The sequence below is a fragment of the Ornithodoros turicata genome, chromosome 4 (genome assembly GCF_037126465.1).
Source record: "Ornithodoros turicata isolate Travis chromosome 4, ASM3712646v1, whole genome shotgun sequence".
Lineage (NCBI taxonomy): Eukaryota > Metazoa > Arthropoda > Arachnida > Ixodida > Argasidae > Ornithodoros > Ornithodoros turicata.
The window spans coordinates 5,389,101-5,407,448 of record NC_088204.1 but is presented as its reverse complement, the minus strand read 5'-3'; the positions used below and the strand labels follow the sequence as shown (position 1 = coordinate 5,407,448).

The 18,348-nt window shown below is 46.6% G+C and overlaps 2 protein-coding genes across 5 annotated transcripts; one reads left to right on the top strand and one right to left on the bottom strand.

Annotated features, from left to right (window-relative positions):
* Window positions 1-1,253: 1,253 nt before the first annotated feature.
* On the bottom strand, window positions 1,254-11,953 carry LOC135390801 (uncharacterized). 3 transcript variants are annotated; one of them, XM_064620717.1, is made up of 14 exons: window positions 11,304-11,952; window positions 10,898-11,161; window positions 10,469-10,637; window positions 10,298-10,365; window positions 9,676-9,884; window positions 8,858-9,018; window positions 8,173-8,281; window positions 8,065-8,110; window positions 7,885-7,976; window positions 6,830-7,054; window positions 5,295-5,417; window positions 4,920-5,204; window positions 4,258-4,452; window positions 1,254-4,042 (listed from the first exon to the last, which is right to left on the bottom strand). In XM_064620717.1, the coding sequence occupies exons 1-14, from the start codon at window positions 11,308-11,310 to the stop codon at window positions 1,715-1,717; spliced, it is 4,281 nt and encodes a 1,426-aa protein (XP_064476787.1). In that variant the 5' UTR covers window positions 11,311-11,952; the 3' UTR covers window positions 1,254-1,714. The 3 variants fall into 3 exon arrangements, with proteins under 3 accessions (XP_064476787.1, XP_064476786.1, XP_064476785.1); XM_064620716.1 differs by having other exon boundaries at window positions 4,258-4,449; window positions 10,898-11,953; XM_064620715.1 differs by having other exon boundaries at window positions 10,898-11,952.
* A 324-nt stretch (window positions 11,954-12,277) lies between these two features.
* On the top strand, window positions 12,278-18,307 carry LOC135390799 (ADP-ribosylation factor 6). 2 transcript variants are annotated; one of them, XM_064620713.1, is made up of 5 exons: window positions 12,278-12,402; window positions 13,496-13,613; window positions 14,373-14,476; window positions 15,448-15,646; window positions 16,577-18,307. In XM_064620713.1, exons 2-5 carry the CDS (start codon window positions 13,532-13,534, stop codon window positions 16,717-16,719), a joined length of 528 nt encoding a protein of 175 aa, XP_064476783.1. In that variant the 5' UTR covers window positions 12,278-12,402; window positions 13,496-13,531; the 3' UTR covers window positions 16,720-18,307. The 2 variants fall into 2 exon arrangements, with proteins under 2 accessions (XP_064476783.1, XP_064476784.1); XM_064620714.1 differs by lacking the exon at window positions 12,278-12,402 and adding an exon at window positions 12,529-12,746.
* The last annotated feature ends 41 nt before the right edge of the window (window positions 18,308-18,348 follow it).

The following is an 18,348-nucleotide window of genomic DNA, read 5'->3' as shown; positions in this document are numbered from 1 at the left end:
CAAATACATCCTCATTCCGCAAAGTTGCTTGCAAGTAAATAGATGGACGTAGCAGCAAGCATAGATTGAGAAGTTACCCGTCAAAAAGAACTGGTTACAAGTTCAGTTACTCTGTGCAAAATGTAACTAAGTTAATAACGAAGTTCTTCAGCCTGAAATGTAACTCGCAGTTACTTCCAAGTTACTTAGGCCACAAAACAGCATTACGCAGGTGCAGCGCGCGTGTGCAGTTGAGTTAGACCTTGAGTTGCCTGCGGAGGAGTGCAACACGCTTAGATCGTTTTCGTTTATGACCAACAATAGACCTTTCCCTGTATGTAAACAAATGACATCATAGTGTTCGACAGCGCCAAAGTTTGGTAGAAATGAACTACGCTCGAAGCTAGAGGTGAACAAGGTCGCGCCCGAAAGCCACGGTCTTGAGGGGATTACGATATGGTCCCTTAAAGGGACGCGACCCTCGGTCCTACTTCTACTACTACCCTCTTTCAGTGGGAGGTAGCGAACAAGTGCCCGTTTGTGGAACCCAACCCTCTCCTTCCGATCTGTTTCGGTTTCAGTCTGTCTACCAATGTCATGATGACGTTTCTCTGGTAGAATTCTATTCGAACGCTTTGCATCTTACTCCCTGTGGGCGCACAATGGTTCAGCTTCATTTCAATGGCAGCGGTTCTTACTTCCTCAATAAAATACTGTCATTGATTGATTATCACGTTTTATGGCAAAAAATGCCATGAAGGAACCAGAGAGAAAGCAAGAAAATATGTAGACGTGAGTGAAAAGCGAGATAAAAGTAACTTGGAACTTAACTTACTTTGGCAAAGTTACCTGAAAAAGGAACGAGTTCCTCTGGAAGTTACCACGCCGCCAAAGTACCGAGTTAAGTTACCAAAAAAACGAACTTAGTTACAGTAACGAGTTACCTCGAACTCTGGCAGCAAGCGTAGCCAGAAAGATGTTTCGGGAAGTTTACACGGGTGGAGAGAATTTTGCCCTCGTTTTCACTCTCTCTCTCATCAAATGTACTACCAAAAGTACAAGTGGAGGAGAGGGTTGTACCGCCCGAGAACCCTCTCTGGCTATGCCACTGGTACGTAGTGCATGTTCTCTCGACTTCTGCATTTCCGTATGACTGTATGTTCTCGCTTAGTCAGTGCCAAAGCTGTTCCCGTGAGAAGAGATAAGGGAATCTCAAACTTTCTTGTGTACCAAGCAACATCAGTTGTCAATAAAGAATATTTTGTAGACAAAAGTGCATTTTACTGGAGAATCTGGTGCCTTCCTTTTCTTTCTCACTCTTTATTTTGCAAATCCAAGGGCATCTCGTGTTACAAATGCGGTGAGTGCCTCCTTTGTTCTATCTATGTGTCATGTACAGCCCAGAAAAAACAGTGTTGTTTTATGTACACAGATGTACGGCGCGTCCTAGCAAATATACCACTCTCCGACTTTACCAGGCCTGGAGAGCAAAAGGTTATTGTACAAGGTAAACAGCAGAAAAAAATAATTTGTTCTTCGCACAAAGTGCTGCATGACACAGGAAATATGCACACTTTGCTCGAGTTCTACAGTCCAGAGAGCTCACTAGAAAAAAAAAATTCATTACAAAAATCCATTGTGTTCCTCGTAACGCTGCCGTGCACAAGGTTATACCCAAGTGTCTCGCTTTAGCTTAATAAAAAGTCCAACCTGGCCACACTGGGGCATTACAGTATCAGCTGCTGTGTACGATCTGAATAAGGCGTCCATCGTTTGTTAGGAGGAACACTGGAGCCTGCTGCTGCTGTGGTACAGGTTCAGGCACCTGCTGTAGGACGTTCATCGCGGCATCCTGTCCCATTTCGGGACCCGTGCCGATGAGGCAGGACTCCAATGCTTGCTGCAGGATATGCTCTTTTGCTGCGATTGGAGGAGACTGCATCGCGTACGAGTTCATGTCTACCTGCGGCATTTGGTGCACCTGCTCTATCGGACTCGGCTGTGATATCGTCATTGGCGTTTCCGTCGGTTGCGGGATGTTGAGGAAGGTCGACGGATCGACTATGGTAGGTTGTTGTTGATGCAGCAGCGTCTGCCGCGGCTGCACGGAAGCCATGCTGTTGATGAGCATGCTGTTGGTCTGAGCTTCTGGAAGGATGTACATGACTTGCGACCCGTTGTTTTGCGAAATGATGACGTTGTCGCTGAGTCCGCTCAAACTGTAGTCCTGCAAAGGCATCACTGCATTCTGGTTCAAAAATGCGTCCGACTGACTGCACAACACCTGCTGCGGAAGAGGCCCGACTTGTTGAGGTAGACCCTGCTGAAAAATCGAGTTTTCTCCAACACTCTGCTGAAGGGACGTGTCCTGGTCTATGGCACACTGCTGCGCCAGAAGGTTTTGGTCGATTATGCTTTGCTGCACCGTAACGTTATGATCCAGCATGTCTTGCTGCGCCACTGCGTTCTGTTCGAACAAACTCTGCACCGTGCTTTCCTGCCCAGTTGCTGCATCGTCCGCGCTATCCTGCAACGCGGAATCTTGCAACTGCTCCGACAGAACCGGCTGGGCTACGACATGCTGCACGTTACCGTCGGGTTCTGCCGTACTCTTGTAATCTGTAACGCTACACTGAGACACGTGGTCCTGCGGTTGAGTGTGAGGGCCCTGCCCCGCATTCCTGCGCTGTATTACAACGTGCGTCAGCTTCTGCGGCGCAGGGTTGCACGGAGAAGCTTGGCTGAACGTAATGCCCACATTCTTTGACCTGAAAAACTTCTTCTGCCCCTTATCGTGGCACTTCTGCACCTCACGAACCGCCGTCGTCACCGCAATCCCGTTCTTCTTGAACCACGGCAGATGGAAGGTCCGCCCCGCGTTCTGTTGCGGATTGCACCTCGACTTTAAAATTGCGGGCTTGGGGCACTCGTTCTCCTGCTTCCGCTTCATGAGGTAGGACTCCGCAGCTGTGGAAGCCATGGCTCTACTTGAAATGCCATATTTCAGAGGAGTCGTTCCGCAGAACTTCTTGGGTGGCTCTTCAGGTGGCACTGGCCTTACAGCCGCTATTCTAGGAGTCTGGTGGGTCGTCGTGGCCTTGGAGTATTCAACGCGGAGGAACACGTTTTCGCCCTTGGCGTCCATCGTGGGCACCAGCTTTATTTTGGTGCTGTTGTTCTGCAAAGGAGCTGCGTGCACGTTTCTGCTTGCACCGTGCAGCACCTTTCCCTGGTCAGGTTTCTTCACCTGGGTGACGTTCGACGAGCTGACCAGCCGAGCGATCGTCTGCTTCGGTCCGCCGGAGACGTGCCTGACCACGCGCTGGACGGCGTTCGCCGGTGACGTACTGTTCACTTTAATCACTTGATTTTTTGCCACGGTGGAAATGGCTCTAGCTCGCAGCAGAGCGTTTATCTTCATGGAACGTTGGCGCGAATAAGTCTTTTTTTCTGCCTGGGGCATCAAGGCTGTGTCGGTCGGAGCGCCTCCTTCCTGCACGGTAGCTTCTATTGGCTCACAGCTCGTCGCTTCCTGCATCGTGATCTCAGTTTGAGAGTTTTCCGACAGCTGCACTTCGGCCTCCTGCTGCAATACAGGTTCTGGCTCGCTCTGGGCGATCACCTTTACCTCTTGTACTGCCGTATTAGCAGGCAGGGCAGGTGGGGCACAGGTCTCTGGCTCGGATTCCTTTGGCTTCACAGCGGCTTCTCTTGGCTGGTAACAAGGAGTACGACCGGAGTAAGTCTTAATAGGAGCCATTGGGTGTTGTTGTTCTTCTTCTTCCTCTTCATCTTCATCTTTAAAGTCACCGACTTCCAAGTTCCGGTGGTCGCCCGTGCCGGTCGCTTCGAGAAGTCCGTTGGGTACGATGATCTTTCGCTTGCGAAGAACACGGACCGTGCTGTTCTCGTCCAGCTCAACCGGTTCCGGTGTATCCGCTGCGGATTCGCTGATCGGGGCCTCCTCCTTGTACCCGTCTTCAGCCATGCTGTCTTCGTCGCTGTCCTCGGAGACACCGTTGTCCTCGTCTTTGTAGTGCACCGTCCACGCATTCCAGGCATCCTGAAAATTCAAAAACGGAAGCGAGTGATATCACTGTCCTTTATTTTTTTATTGTTTGTCCCGCTGCGGAGTTTTAAGATGATTTTTCCTGGTCATGTTTCCGCACGACTACTGGTGCGGAGGCCGGGTTTCTACCCAACCCCTCTGCTAGTGCAGCTTTTTTCAGTATCACAGATATCACGCATGTACTAGAACATTGGATGCAGAATATTCACCTCATGCTGGGAGCCTTCTTGGTCCTCTGTCCTATTGGCAAACGCGTGCCATTCTTTGTACAACTTGAGGCGCACAGTGGCCTCCGTCTGCTGAAAACGTGCCTCCTGCGGTTCCAGCTCAGACAGCAGGGCTCGCAGACGACCGACCAGCTTTTCCTGCAGACGTGCTGCAGGGCTCGGTTTTTCCTCTTGCTGCTGAAAGGAGGTACCAAGTTGCTTTGTAGCATGTACAAAATGCACTTATGCGTAAAGCCTTCCGTTAAAGCTCTCTGCGGCAGAGAATTTACTTTGGTTACTTTACTTTACTTAATCCGTAAAGTGGGACTTACAAATCCGCAAGATTCCGCAGGCAAGAGAAAAAAAAATATAAAAAAGTGCAGTGTTCTCCCAAAATCGCACTTGGACTCATTCTGGTGTGCTTTTCGCGCCTTTCGTAACTTTTTCGTAAGCAGTCACGGCTGGTTGGGTTTAACCCGTGAAAACGGCGCAGATCGATTGAAATCCTTACAAAATTCTGTAAGGTATGGAATATTCCGCGAAAAACGGATGATTCTGAGGGAAAGGGCAGGTTTCCGCGGGACACGCTCAATTCCGCGAAATTCCGTGGATTCGCGGATCGCAAGGCTCTCTACTCATGCGGTGTCGAGGCGTGCTGCCCTCACCTTTCCCCTGCTTCTGGTTGCAACCACGGCATCCTCTTCCTTCTTCTCGAGAGACGCGATGAGAGCCCGCAGCTGTTCCACGCTGTTCACTACCATCTCGAACGATGGCTCGGGAACTTCTGTCGACGTGTTCTCTGGCGCTGGCTCCTCCTGCACATCTTCCTCCGCGGCATTTTCGTTGTTGTCCTCTTCCTCAACGTGCTCAGGTTCGGGAGTGGATTCTCTCCGTGCTTCTGGTGGGCTGGCAGGCGTGTCGTAGGAGTGCCTCTGGACTGGCTTGATCACCTGTAGCGGAAGTGCGAACACACTCAACGTATTACTCTCGTTGAGGAGGAAAGGTCCTTCTAACGAGGCTCCTGATTGTTTGTGACTTGCCTGACGTAATCGCGAAGGTCGTTTCGATGAAGCTGGTGTGATCATCACTTCCCTCGCTTTCACTTTTGACGGCGTTGGTTCCGCTGCTGCCGACTTCCCTCGTAATTTGCGTTTCCCCTTTTTCTGTAAATTGTAAGTTGCAGAATGAGGGAAACCCTGTCCATAGGGTTGCCACCAGGCCGGTATTATACCGGCACGGCCGGTTATTTGCTTCCTCTGCCGGTTGCCGGCAGGAAGGTGATACCGGCAGCCTTTTGCCGGTATTTGTGGCTCAAGACCTTTCATAGGGGCTTTTAAGGGGTTTTTCCTTCAACATTCCACTACAGCTTGAATAAATCTGGAGCACAGACCAAACTCCGCAGTCACCAGTCGTTTTCTTAGTTATTCATTATTATTATTATTCATTGTTATTCATCACATCTTGTGTTCGGAGGGTACAAGAGCAGTGGCTGTGCAAAGCTGTTGGTGGTTGTGTCGAGCCAGCTAGAACGTTCCTCACCCACTTTCCCTTTCCCACAAGCCTTTCCCCCTTTCCCTCTATTCCACCTCCTCTCCCTCAGCCGGTATTTTTCACTCCGAAAGGTGGCTACCCTACCTGTTCATGAGGCATTTCGAAGCTTAAACGTAAATAAATTTACCGTATTTACTCGAATCTAACGCACACTTTTTTTCAGACTTTTATTGCAAAAATATGGGGTGCGCGATAGAATCGGGGACGACCGCGACAGATGGCACATTAGGAGGTTGATGACTCGCAGTGCCCCGCCCCCCCCACTTTGGTCGCGTTCACGTGGTGAAAGGCGAATCTACGCGTCCTGCCCGTGGTTCGCTCGTAGATGGCAATCTCCATTCGCCGTTCGCTCCGTTGGTCATGCAGCAAAAAAAAGCAAGACCACTAGGCCCGAAGTTATCCCGAAGATGGCGATCTACGTTCCCTGTTCCGTATGAAGATAGGTATCGAGACCTGCTCCTACCATCAGTTACGACGAAGCATATTATAATGCAGCATAATAACGTAAAATATTTTAGAAGAACGTAAAGGTAGACAAATGCTGGCATCTTGGCAGTGCATTAAAAAGATTATTGCGGTACACAGCTGCTTAATCTTATGCAGCATAGATGCTAGATGAATTTGAGCATTTTAAACAAACATCATGTTGTTGAAAACAAACAACTACGCAAACATTCCTGTTCCTTTTATGCTGGTGTCAAGGTAACTGCACTTTTATTACGTGAGAACATTTTTTTTTTTTGCTCTTTAATGCTCCTTTAATGAAACACCAAGATGAAATGTTTCAGCTAAAGTGTCATAAACTTCAGGACTTCAAGGACTTCACTACTTCATGAGTCGTTATAAGGCAGAGTGAGCTTACTGCTCTCTTGCTCACACATCTGGTCACATGGTCTCTGTTCCTCACACGTTATGCACTAGTATTTCTCTGCAATTTTTGTACCGTTGATGTTAGGGCGATAACTGCTATGGGCTTATCGACGTTATACGTGCAATACACTAGAAACACACGAACGTGACTCACTAGAGGAGGGGGCTGCTTGGGAGCTTTGGGTGGTGCCTTCTTCGGAAGCGTGAAGCAGTAAGTGATGGGGGCAATTTTTCCTCTGCGGTAGATGCGTACGTCCCTTTCGCTCAGGCATGGGAAGTAGAGGTAGCTGTTTCCCTCTGCGTCTTCCCCCAATTCCCTTTCCCTCATTCCATCTGCATCTTGATCTGCAAAGTGGTCTTGGACCATCTTGTGATGTTGCTAGAAAAGAAAAATGTGTTTTTTTTGTGTGTGTGTGTGTGCATTGGGCAAACTCTGTGTTGCATAAACAAACATTGCAGAGAGCTTGTTGCAAATGTCACTCCTTATTACAAAACTGTAGAGCACTTAGAGCGTCGCAACACTACAGGTTTTCCCGGTGATTTTAATCCAAGCGCCGTCGAAATTAATCCACGTGCCATGCAAACTTTATGGGGCATGGATTAATTTAGCTGGAACTTGGATTAAAATCGCCGGGAAAACCTGTAGTGTCCGCATTTGCAAACTCTCAACAGTCATAAACAGAGCAGATGACTCATGAAGGTTCATAAGTAGAGCCTGAAGTGTTGGGGTTTAACCCGACTCTCCCCCGAATTTCCACCCCGAATTCAAGGTTGCCTCTTTAGGGTGAAACCCTGATTTTTACCCGGCTAATTGCCCCCACTGAGACGCTTGTAGGAAATCACACTAACTCGTTTGGCAGTAAATGCAGTTGTATCACCATTTGCACCAAACAAGTACAGTTAGTTTGAGTAACTGAGCCAGATTTCTCCCTCAATTTAGAATACTGGAAGTTCTTCCACTCGAATTTGCACGAATTTAGAGCACACGTTTGTTTACCCAATCTTTACCCCCCAAATTTGGAAAAAAAAGATCTCCCGAAAACTTCAGGCTCTATTCAGAAGCAAGTCATCTCTTGCCTACACTGGGCAGTCCAAAACCTTCCTTCCTTACGATTAATATATTTTATGAGTTGAGCGATATATCTTTAGCTGCGTTTGAGAAAGTCATAATGTTATCTTTAATGCTACAGTTTACTATGAAGATCTCACCAGTTTGTAATCGCAGAGTGCCTTGACGAGGCACACTCTTTGACCGACTTCGAGATCATGAAATGCCTTCCCTTCAAGCGGGTTGGTCTCACCTGCAAGGATAACGACAAAAAGGCACGTCAGTGCTTCCGAGGAAATTTAAAGCACGAGAAGCGGTCTGAAACACTCCAAAACACTTACCGAGAACATGGAAGAACTGTGGTTCCACACCATAAACATCCAACACCTGCATTTAAAGAATAGATCATCGTACACATTGCAGACGACAGTAAACGAAGCTAGGCAAACCTTTGTCGGCTGCTGTGGGTGGGAATGATAGGTCTTGTACCAGAGCCCAAGTCGAGTGTTGAGCCTGTCCTGCCATATTCTGTATGGCATCGGACCCTTTTGTGACACTCTGTGAGAAATTGAGGGTCTTATGTGAGCGATCTTGAGTGAATGTGGGTAAAACGGTGCGCACAGTTTGCAGCTCAAGATGGCTGAGGGGGCCATAAGCTGCTTTGTGTATAAATACTACATAAATCTGAGTAGATCCCAAGCATACACACGGAAAAGCGATACGGCAAGACTGAGTATTGAAAACGGCTTCGAGAGGTCACGAAAGAATGAATATACGACAGCTATACAGGGTGTCCCAGTCGACATGCACCATGATTCTTAAAAACACTGAGCACTTTACACAAACGAAACTGATAGAATGCTTTTAGCAGTCCTATATCCTAGTCACCAGTATTTTTCATTGTACCTAATTAATTAATTAATAACTGGAACGTTGTAGAGTGCCTTGAAATGTCTAAAGGCACTCTACAACTTTACAAATGTCACCTCAGCCCTTAAACTAATACTAGCTAAAATGCTAGCTAATTAGTCGTATCTGATTAATTAATTAGGCTCAATGAAAAAAGCAAAAGTGATGATGAGTAAGAACGACGTGAGACGTACTATAGGTGTGGCAAGCAATGCCGGAACTCACCTTGACCGGTGATGTGGGCTCACCAGAAGACAAGTCATTACTGTCGAAAGGAGCACGCTCTGCTGAGGCATGACAAACATGCGCTCAGCCTCACACATGGACATTTCTGGAAGGTTTAGGATTTCCTGTGCCAGGGCCAGGAACTGACAGACCTGCGGAAACTGTACACGGGCCCGTGCGGATCACTCCAGTGTGCTTCTTACATTTCCAGTAAGCTGTTTCTTTCTCATTTTTAAGAAGCAACCTGTTGCTTCACCAGTGCTTTCTAAAGAAGACTTTGTATTCAAGTTTGGATGCACCAAGGACAGAAAACACAACCCATATTCTACAAACACTAAGTGAAATGTAGCAGAAATCACATCCTTCATGTCTAGACACGCAGAGAGCGAAAAAACACTGTACGTATGTAATCAAGCCTTCAAGGTAGTGAAATTATGTTCTTGTCAAATGGATCAAAGATAGACTGACACTCAGTAAAACAACCTGCACAAATGGATGTGAACCATGCCACATACACTTTGGGGAATTTATACTTCCTACTAGATTCCCCACATTTGTTACTACCTCTACGTCCGTTTATATTTGTACATTTAAGAATCTCGTAACTTTTCATGACTTGAATCATGACTTTTCTTTGGCACCCGCGGCTGGCAATAAAGTGTGCAGCAAGTACCTAAAGGGGATCTAATATAAACGAAAACTAGCATTGATGTGAACAGCTAAAGCAAAAAAACTGTTACCAGACAATCAGCATCATAATCAGTAACAAAAAAAACAAAAAAAATGTCGCGACAGAATGATAAATTGACAGCCCTTACATCCCACAATGAGGCAATCTTTGGAAGCTCCTCCTGAAAAGTATCCCGGTCCCAATCCGAGGCGACCTGGTGCGCAACTTCCTTTTCGAAGCGACGTTCCTCCCGTTGCTTCACGCGCTCCTCACGGGCCCTCGCGGCGTTCTCGCTCTTCACGATCGTCATGAGTGCCGACATCTCGGTCGACGGCCTTAGCAGACGTGCGCGCCGACCTGAGAGCAAGTGTGCCGTTTAGAAGAGTGCAGTGCGTGATGTACAGCGGTATGCTGCCTTCACGGTGTCGCTTACAACGCACGTTGTTACATTTAAAACGACAATGCTTAATGAAATGTAACTTTGAGGAGAGAAGTAACAACTCACGATTGCCGCGGTTGCCACTTTTTAAAATGATGCGACATTAAGAACAGCAACTCCGTCAAGAGAGGTAACAATACGCAACACAAGTTGTTACTTCAAAGTTCTGAAGTGTATTACTTTGAAGAGAGTAAATATGAGAAGTGAAATGATTGTTACATTTCATAAGACAACTTGGAAACTCTGTGAAGTTAAACATTTTTTTTGCGACCATTCAATGTTATCTTTTCAAATCACTTGTCAAATGACCAGAAATCTTAAAACGTATTACCTTTTGGAGTTAAGCTATCCATTCCATCTAACGTTGTGGCTTCGATAGAGGTCTTCTCTCGAAGTTCCCTGCACGATAGAAGTTTACAAGAAAGTCACGCAAGGTTAGAATGTGTTGCACCGGCATTCTGAAACAGCAAAATCAGTACAGTGAGCACATCAAATTATTGACCTTGGAAGAAGAGCCAATTTCTGCTCCAGAACGGTTTCGAGCTTCATAGCCCGTTTGGAGAAGGAATGCGAAGGCCCGAAAAACCTGTAGCAGTTCTCCAATATGAGTCGGATATCTCTCACAACCTCCGTAATGCTCATGTAGCTGTTGCCCTTTAGCTTTTCAGTCACTGGAACACACAAAATCACGGACAAGTTACAAACAAACAAACAACGGTCAGGTACGTTGCCCTGAATGAACAGTTAGAGACTGTACGCTCTATATTGGCATGGTGGTAACACTTTGTGGAAGTCACCTTGAAATTAGGCATATTAAAATGACAACAACATATGATACACTAACGCATTTTGAAAACTTATGCAAGTACATCCCTATCCAAAGTCACGTAACACATGCTCTTATCACAAATACGGGCAGCATAAAAATTACCTTTGTTAAACCACACTGGGGTCTTGATAACCTTTTCGTAACTTTTGTATTCCTTTTGCTCTGTGTCGAAAGCAGTTATGAATGGTGCGCTGTACTTGTGACAGGCCGGTGATGTCAAATGCTGCACGAGGCGATAAGCAGACTGTAGCTCCGAGCTCAAGTCCGGACACTCTTCGACGGCTTTTCGCTGGGCCGCTTTTCGGACCTGTTGGACCATACTCGACGGCATCTGCATCGTATAACTATGTTCTCCGGTGCAGTGATCTGCTGACAACACATCAATCACATCATCGTCACTGTCAGAGTCCTCGTCTCCGTAAAGAGTCTGATTAGCGTTCAGTGGCACGCAGTTATTCAAGCCCGAATGCATCTCGAAACTACCTTAGTCACACCTATGCTAGATCACCTGTCATCCGTAGTCATAGAGCTGATTTGTTTTCAAATTCGTCGAACCCTCGCTGAAAGCCCTTGTTAGGGTGCCTCGTGGCTGGACGCCGTCGTAGAACAAGCCAGCAACCAACAACGGTTATGTACAGCCATTTCACAACTGTCACTTCGCACGTGCAGGAAGTTTTGTTTACAGTGGAGTCTGACAGAAATGTGGCTATTTACCAGTGTCCAACGGGTTACAGCACTGATCGTGATGAATTCTACGCAGTGAGTTGTAATTGGTTAGCGAAAAATTGCGTACGCTCGACCGCTCCGCCGAATAACGCAGAAATTTTAATTTCACTCAATGAAAACTTATCGTGAACGGGCCGAGATTCATTTGGACACTGTCGCCGCATGAACGTGCCACTGAAGAATGGCAGGGCTTAGTTTGCAACGGGAGAACTTCCTCTTCGCAAGTGCTAAACCGCTGCAACTGTACGAAGGACTTTGGTGAACAAGTCGGGATCTAGCAGACCCTTCCCTTTTGCACTTCCGTGGCTAGATTTTGCGCCATAGATTTCAGGACGGTCCACATCGTTGAGAAAAGGCGATCACTTGCATTTTCTCTATATTTTTTTGCACCTGCGTGTGCTATGTGTTTCCGGATCCGGTAAATTTGGTGGTTTCACGCGAGATCTTCTTTCGTATGCGAAACGCTGGTACTTTCATTTTATTCCCCGGTAGATTATTACGCAGAATGTATAGAAAATGTAAAGGGTTATCGTCACTGTGTATTAGCTTATCTCTGCAGGTGATACTCATTCAGTTTCGGATTCAGGGCAACAAGAAGTTTGTCACTTTATGAAACAACTTATTTTTCAAGTTTTTCAGGAACATAATGATTACAAAACTTCGACAGACATCCTAATTTGTATCAAATGAAATAATAGTTTCGCGAAACCACAAAAAGGAAAGCAAATGACAAGAACCGGAAGTTGATTCTTTTTCCGTGGTTGGTGTACGAGGTCGAGGTCGAGATATGGCAGAAGTTCGTTGAAGTACGGATTTTTAAAATGTGTTAATATGTGTCATTTATGTTAAACAACTGACTTTTACAAAAATTTAGCAGCCGAGTGAGTATTCTGGCTTCCTTGCTGTTTATCACATTGTGTTCGAATTGACTGTCCGTCAATTTTTTCCGAGCAACAGATCCGCGAATATTAGGCTTAGTATGCATATCTGAGTGATCGCACCGGCTTCAATTCTCTTCTCGCCCTGAAGTTACAGTTTCTCCGGATCGCTGATTTTGCGTGCTGCTAAAATATTTTGGACAATCGTCGTGTCAAAACATGTGAACCCGTTGCGTTCCGGGTTCGTTGCAGTGATGTTCACGGTTCGCACATGGATCCCGCCCATCAATATGTGCTTGTCTCAACGACATGACGTGATCATGATCTCACCGCAAGACCCCAAAGCTGTGCGTCTCAACTGATCTATCATTGCCTGTCTGTACCATTGTTTTAATAAGAACCGCGAGCTAAATTTGCGTTTGCATGTTTGAAGCAGTCACCGAACCTTCGGTTTAAGGTCACCAGGTTACTTCCATCAAACGTAGACTCTTCCTGCATTTTACTCCACAGATTTGTGTATCAGGTTTGATCTCGAGTGAGCCGCAATAATTGACGACTTCAGGGCACGACTTCGGGGCAGGCCCTTGGACTGGCCTACTTCTTTTCCTGAACACAGATTGCGTTATTATGTTGCGCAAGGCAAGTTTATGACGGTTGCTTGTGCTCGACGGGTCCCCTAAGAGCTGTGATGATGCTTGTAATTATATCTCGGCAGACAGGTGTGGAATCATTAGAATCACCCGAAATAACAAGGTGGGAGACCTGTGAAGTGACACGTGACAGGATTCGATATTTATAGGTGGCAAATCCAGGAGGTGTGTGTTCTGGTGGGCTGCGTCCTAATATCCTTGGAGGTTATTCCGAGCTGTGATGACAACGTGGGGAAATTCATTCCTACAGTCTTTGCTTTCGAGCTGGTGATCGGTGCCTGTGGAGATATGTTTTTGTTGTGACGTCAGGGGCATTGTTAGTGTCATTCTTAATGTAGATTAACAATATGCTTAATAGCTTAATATGCCTCTTTGTTTTGGGACATTGACTTGTATCATTTGTAGACACAGATGCTGTGAACGTTATGTGTGTCATGAATATGCAGGTGTGAAGGGGCGTGGTTCCTCAGCGTGCCGTCACCATGGGGAAGCTACTGTCCAAAATTTTTGGGAACAAGGAAATGAGGATTCTAATGCTGGGACTTGATGCAGCTGGAAAGACAAGTATCCTTTTTGCACGCAAAATGTCCGACTGTCTCACGTAATTCTCAAGGTTGTAACAGGCTACACAATACTTAGTGCTGCCCTGGAAGTTTCTTGCATCATTTCAGCCTCATCTTGAAAGGTGACCATGTAGCGCACCACACCAGAAATTGTGTGCATACGATGCCAAAGCAATAAACCGTACACTGAAAATAGACACCCATATCCCCCCTGCTAGTGGCAGACAATGCGGTGTTATGACCCACAACGGTATCATATGGATATCGTTGTGGATATTATATGGATTCTTATGAGGATTGTCGTCTGAAAAGCAAATGAAGCCACAGCCGATATGCTCTTGTTTGTTTCCTAGCTTCTGCAGTGGTCTATCCAATGAAAATATCGACAGGATATTTGATGCAGTGAGTACATTGAGGCACAGCTTAAAGGTGCCACGAAAAGATATTTCCGCTATTGACTTTTTCGGGCCACATGATGATGGCAAACCTGTACTCAAAATTCCATAGGTACGGAGCAACACGAATGGCAAAATTTCCTCATGGCTGTATGACCTGCTGTGTCTACAGTTCTCACTCACATTTTCATGCGCTGCAGTCACACAGAATGTCATCTGCAATTTCGTAATTTCTGCATAAATAATTATAATAAAGCAAAAAACGTTTTATGCTTAGTTTCTGGTTCCTCGTGCATATTCCTCACAGTAGTTTCGACTCTGAAAAACCTGAATTGCCTCGGAAACATTTCCTTTACTCAGACCAGCTATACTTTACAAATTAAAGTTGGGACAGTCGGTTACTACCATTCCTACAGTAGGCTTCAATGTGGAGACGGTCACTTACAAAAATGTCAAGTTCAACGTTTGGGTAAGTTTTCAAAGTGGGGTGCTTTGACGGACAAGTGCACCATTATGTGTGGTACATTAGCTGTCTCTGATCAGGCTGCACTTTGTGAAATAATGGAAACGGTGCAAGTTTCTGCATTCGATTCAGCGGAGGTGCAGACTTCGTACTTTGGAAAAAAGTGCCGCAGGAGTGCAGTAAGAGTGCACAAAAATGCTGCACCTCCTCCGATCTCATACTGGCAATCAATTTCATTAAGATAGGTCTATATTTGCTCCTGGAGTCAATTAATGTGACAACAGTTGCTCATAAAGTTGCTTTGCTGCACAGACGTCTGCGACAAACGGTCTGAGGCTTACACTTGTCTATTCTGTATTGGGCTTCCAGTGTACCTTGCACGAGGGCAGCACCTGTCATGCACATTGTTTGCACTCCTTTACACTGCGCTTTTCGCCAAATCAAAGACAGCTATTGAAAGAGCCTAGTAGGACTGCACGGACACGGCTCTGAAGCTGCCCGGACGCTAGCTCCCTCTGTGTGTGGTGGAGTCACTCTTTACAGAAGGGCATCAAACTGGCACTTTGACCCTACCAGTCAGTCATTGTGCCTGAATTCTGCGTTCCACTTTCACCAACTTCTTCAAACCTCGTCTGCTATTTGCATAGTTCTTATTGCATATATATATATATATATATTATATTATAGTTCTTATTGTTCTATTGCATAGTTCTTAAGTATACTAGCATAGCTAAGTGGCAGGTGCCTTGGAGACAAAATGGCGGATATCGTAGCAGACGACATGGTTGACTTTGCCCTACACAGAGGGAGCTAACGTTCAAGCAACTTAGAGCCCATTAGTGATATCTCGAGTTAAGTTTCGTTTCGCTAAGAGCACATAGTGTCACATTACCTAGTTTAGCGATTTGCCATGGTTGAACAAGGCAGGGACGGGTCAGGACTTAATGATATCCGTGACCTTTTTAATGCGTGTATAGGATGTTGGAGGACAAGACAAGATCCGTCCTCTGTGGCGGCACTACTACACGGGCACGCAGGGTCTCATCTTTGTGGTCGACTGTGCCGACCGGGACCGCATCGACGAAGCCCGCCAGGAGCTGCATAAGATAATCAACGACCGGGAGATGAGAGACGCCATTATCCTGGTCTTCGCCAACAAGCAGGACCTCCCAGATGGTATGCCGCAGGATTGTGTACCGTACAAGGACAACAATTCCAAGCTCGATGCGTTCCCTAGTGTTAGCCCTCCCTGACGATTCATTTTCTTCATCATTACTGGTGCATGTAACATGTAACGGACACTGTAAACGGGTGGTGGTGGCCAAACTTTGGCCAGAAGAATGTTGAAGTAATGGGTATTATAATGTCTCTATGCCTCTGTAAAGTAATGCGTAGCAGAGCCATTAGCCTGCATATAGGTCCCTGTGCTTGAGGGCCCGTTTTTACCTCCCCGATTTGCATCATCGTCACTTGGGGTAAACCCCCCCCAAAAAAACCCCGAAGACCAAATTGGCAAAGCGCAAATCCAGCTACCAATACCGGTACTAGAGGATGCTATGTTCCACATCTCATGTTCGTGTAAAATGTGAGGAGCACCGCCCTTTTTATTTCCATCCAAAAATCTGCTTTTCCACCCGATATTGCCCAGTTTTACCCCGTTTTACGGCCCCTATTAACACCAGAGTTTCAAAATGTTGCATATATGGGCACTTGCCAAATGGATGGCAATTTTTTAATTTTTTACAAACGCTCGCCTGTCACTCATTTTGCTCGAAAGTTTCCAGCTGTGGTGGAACTGAAGTTAATCAAAAAATTATTGTTGTCTCCATTTTTATACTTGCCGCTCCACTCATGCCGACCCTGATCACAGTACAGGTAAGCTGTGATGCAGTGAAAGTACAGGTTCCTCTCTTTGAAACCAACGTATTTTCGTCCCGACGTAACGACGTTCAATGCGCGTCGATAAAACGAAGCGCTACAATCCTCCTAACAAATTCCCGTTAAATCGATAATCCCTGGTAACTTAAAATCAGCTACCCAGAGTTAGGCTTTGAAATAATTAGCCGACGGTCTCCTCCATCACTCTGTTCGTCCTCCTGCTTTCAGCTATGAAGCCGCACGAAGTCCAAGAGAAGCTGGGACTGACGCGCATCCGCGACCGCAACTGGTACGTGCAGCCGGCCTGTGCCACGACGGGTGACGGACTCTTTGAAGGGCTCACCTGGCTCACGTCAAATCACAAGTCTTGAGGATCCCCTCCTACGCCCCATCCCCCGAAACGACGGCCCACTCGGCCCACCTTCCGTTGTTGGCCGGCAGTGTTAGCAGCGCTCTCTTCTGGCTTCACCTCTTTATCCCCCCCCCCCCCTCCCACTATCGTAGGTTTTACTGGACTCTGAAAAAAACAAAACAAAGAAAGACTGCAAGAAATCCTAATGCTGTCACTCTTCCAGCAGCCACCCCCCCTGGTTTCCTCCTTGCCGAGGATGGGACGTTGAGGGGGGTGGCTCAACCGTGCTGTGGGTGCTTGGTTTCACAAGCTGTCCCCTCCCTCTCCCGACCATCTGTTCCCACACGTTTCTTATTGGCTCTCCACCTTGGGGTGCTGCCTGTGTCATTGCATTGTGTAAAGGGTTTGCAAACGCATCTGACCTTTTTATTTTTTATTTTATTTTTTTTCCTCAATTTTTGTCGTTGAGAACTCTGCCCTCGACAGGACGCCATCCCCTGTGACACACTTTTGAGAGATCTTAGAAAGAAAGAAAGAAAAAAAAAACAAGTGACCCGTCGTCATCCTCGTCTTCCTTTGCGTTACACGAGATATCGAGCCGCCGCTTCAACGGTTGGTCGGATGCGTACACGATAAGCACCCGCAAGAAGAGGTACCCAGATTTCGACGTACTATTCGCGAAATAGGTAGCGATATTTTCATAGCAACCGTAAGCAGCGTCAAAACTTCGTGCCCCCCCCCAGTAATTCGTTTCGTACGACCGTGTAAATATTGTGGCGACGTCACGGTAGAATTTCGGAGCTGGCAGACATTCAGCGATATCTCTCTGCTGAAGAAATTTTTGACGAAAAAAAAAAAAGGTGGGGAAAAAATAAAATAAAGCCGGCATCGACCGTACTCTTACGGCTTTGACCAGAGGAGGGCGTCCAGCTGCGGACCTTTGTCGATTTCTACGTGTCACACACTACAGGAAGGGGTACACAACCTCCTGGCGCAGCTACGAGCGTAGGTACCGTAGGGGGCAAACTAGGGGCGTTTTAGGTGTGCCCGTCGGGTACCGCTTGTACATAGTCCTGTCCACGGGGAGGACACTTTGGCACGGTCGGGCTGGATGCATGCGCTTGGAGATAGCAAAATTCTTGCCCCCCCTCTCCTGTCCGATAGAAACAGTATTTTTGTGAGGCAAGGGGGGCAAATACGTCTCCGTCGACGGAGAGCTTGCATGGTTGGTTGACAGCTTTTGTCCAATGCGTAAGGCAATAAGAGGTTCGTAGGGGGAACGGCGTCTGCTTCTTTGGGACCGAAAGCGGGAGGGCCCCGAAATGTTGGCGGAGATGGGATCAACGGTCGACGTTTGCGACTTAACGGTTTAGGAAGTACCTTTCCCCAGGGGTGTCCCGTGCCCACCCAGTTTCCATTACTATACTGATATACATACATGAATATGTATATATAGGTTTTTTATGCAATAGTGCGCATGTTTCGGTGTTTTATTTCTTCTCTGGAAGCTGGAGTTCGTTGTTTAGTGATTTTTTTTTTCCTGTATAGTGCTTTGTTGTAAATATTGGCTGCGAAAGCCAGTCTAATAAATCATTCTGAATTGATAACGCGATTTTTTTAAGTCCTCAAACGACGTGGGTCTTGAATA

Excerpts from the sequence above, each read along its gene's own strand:
- LOC135390801 (XM_064620715.1), bottom strand. The coding sequence starts at position 11,267 with ATGCATTCGGGCTTGAATAACTGCGTGCCACTGAACGCTAATCAGACT. Across the intron at positions 8,282-8,857 it reads AGCCCACATCACCGGTCAAG|AGTGTCACAAAAGGGTCCGA; the intron begins GTGAGTTCCGGC and ends AATTTCTCACAG. Across the intron at positions 4,453-4,919 it reads CAACCAGAAGCAGGGGAAAG|CAGCAAGAGGAAAAACCGAG; the intron begins GTGAGGGCAGCA and ends ACCTCCTTTCAG.
- LOC135390799 (XM_064620713.1), top strand. The coding sequence starts at position 13,532 with ATGGGGAAGCTACTGTCCAAAATTTTTGGGAACAAGGAAATGAGGATT. Across the intron at positions 14,477-15,447 it reads ATGTCAAGTTCAACGTTTGG|GATGTTGGAGGACAAGACAA; the intron begins GTAAGTTTTCAA and ends ATGCGTGTATAG. Across the intron at positions 15,647-16,576 it reads CAAGCAGGACCTCCCAGATG|CTATGAAGCCGCACGAAGTC; the intron begins GTATGCCGCAGG and ends TCCTGCTTTCAG.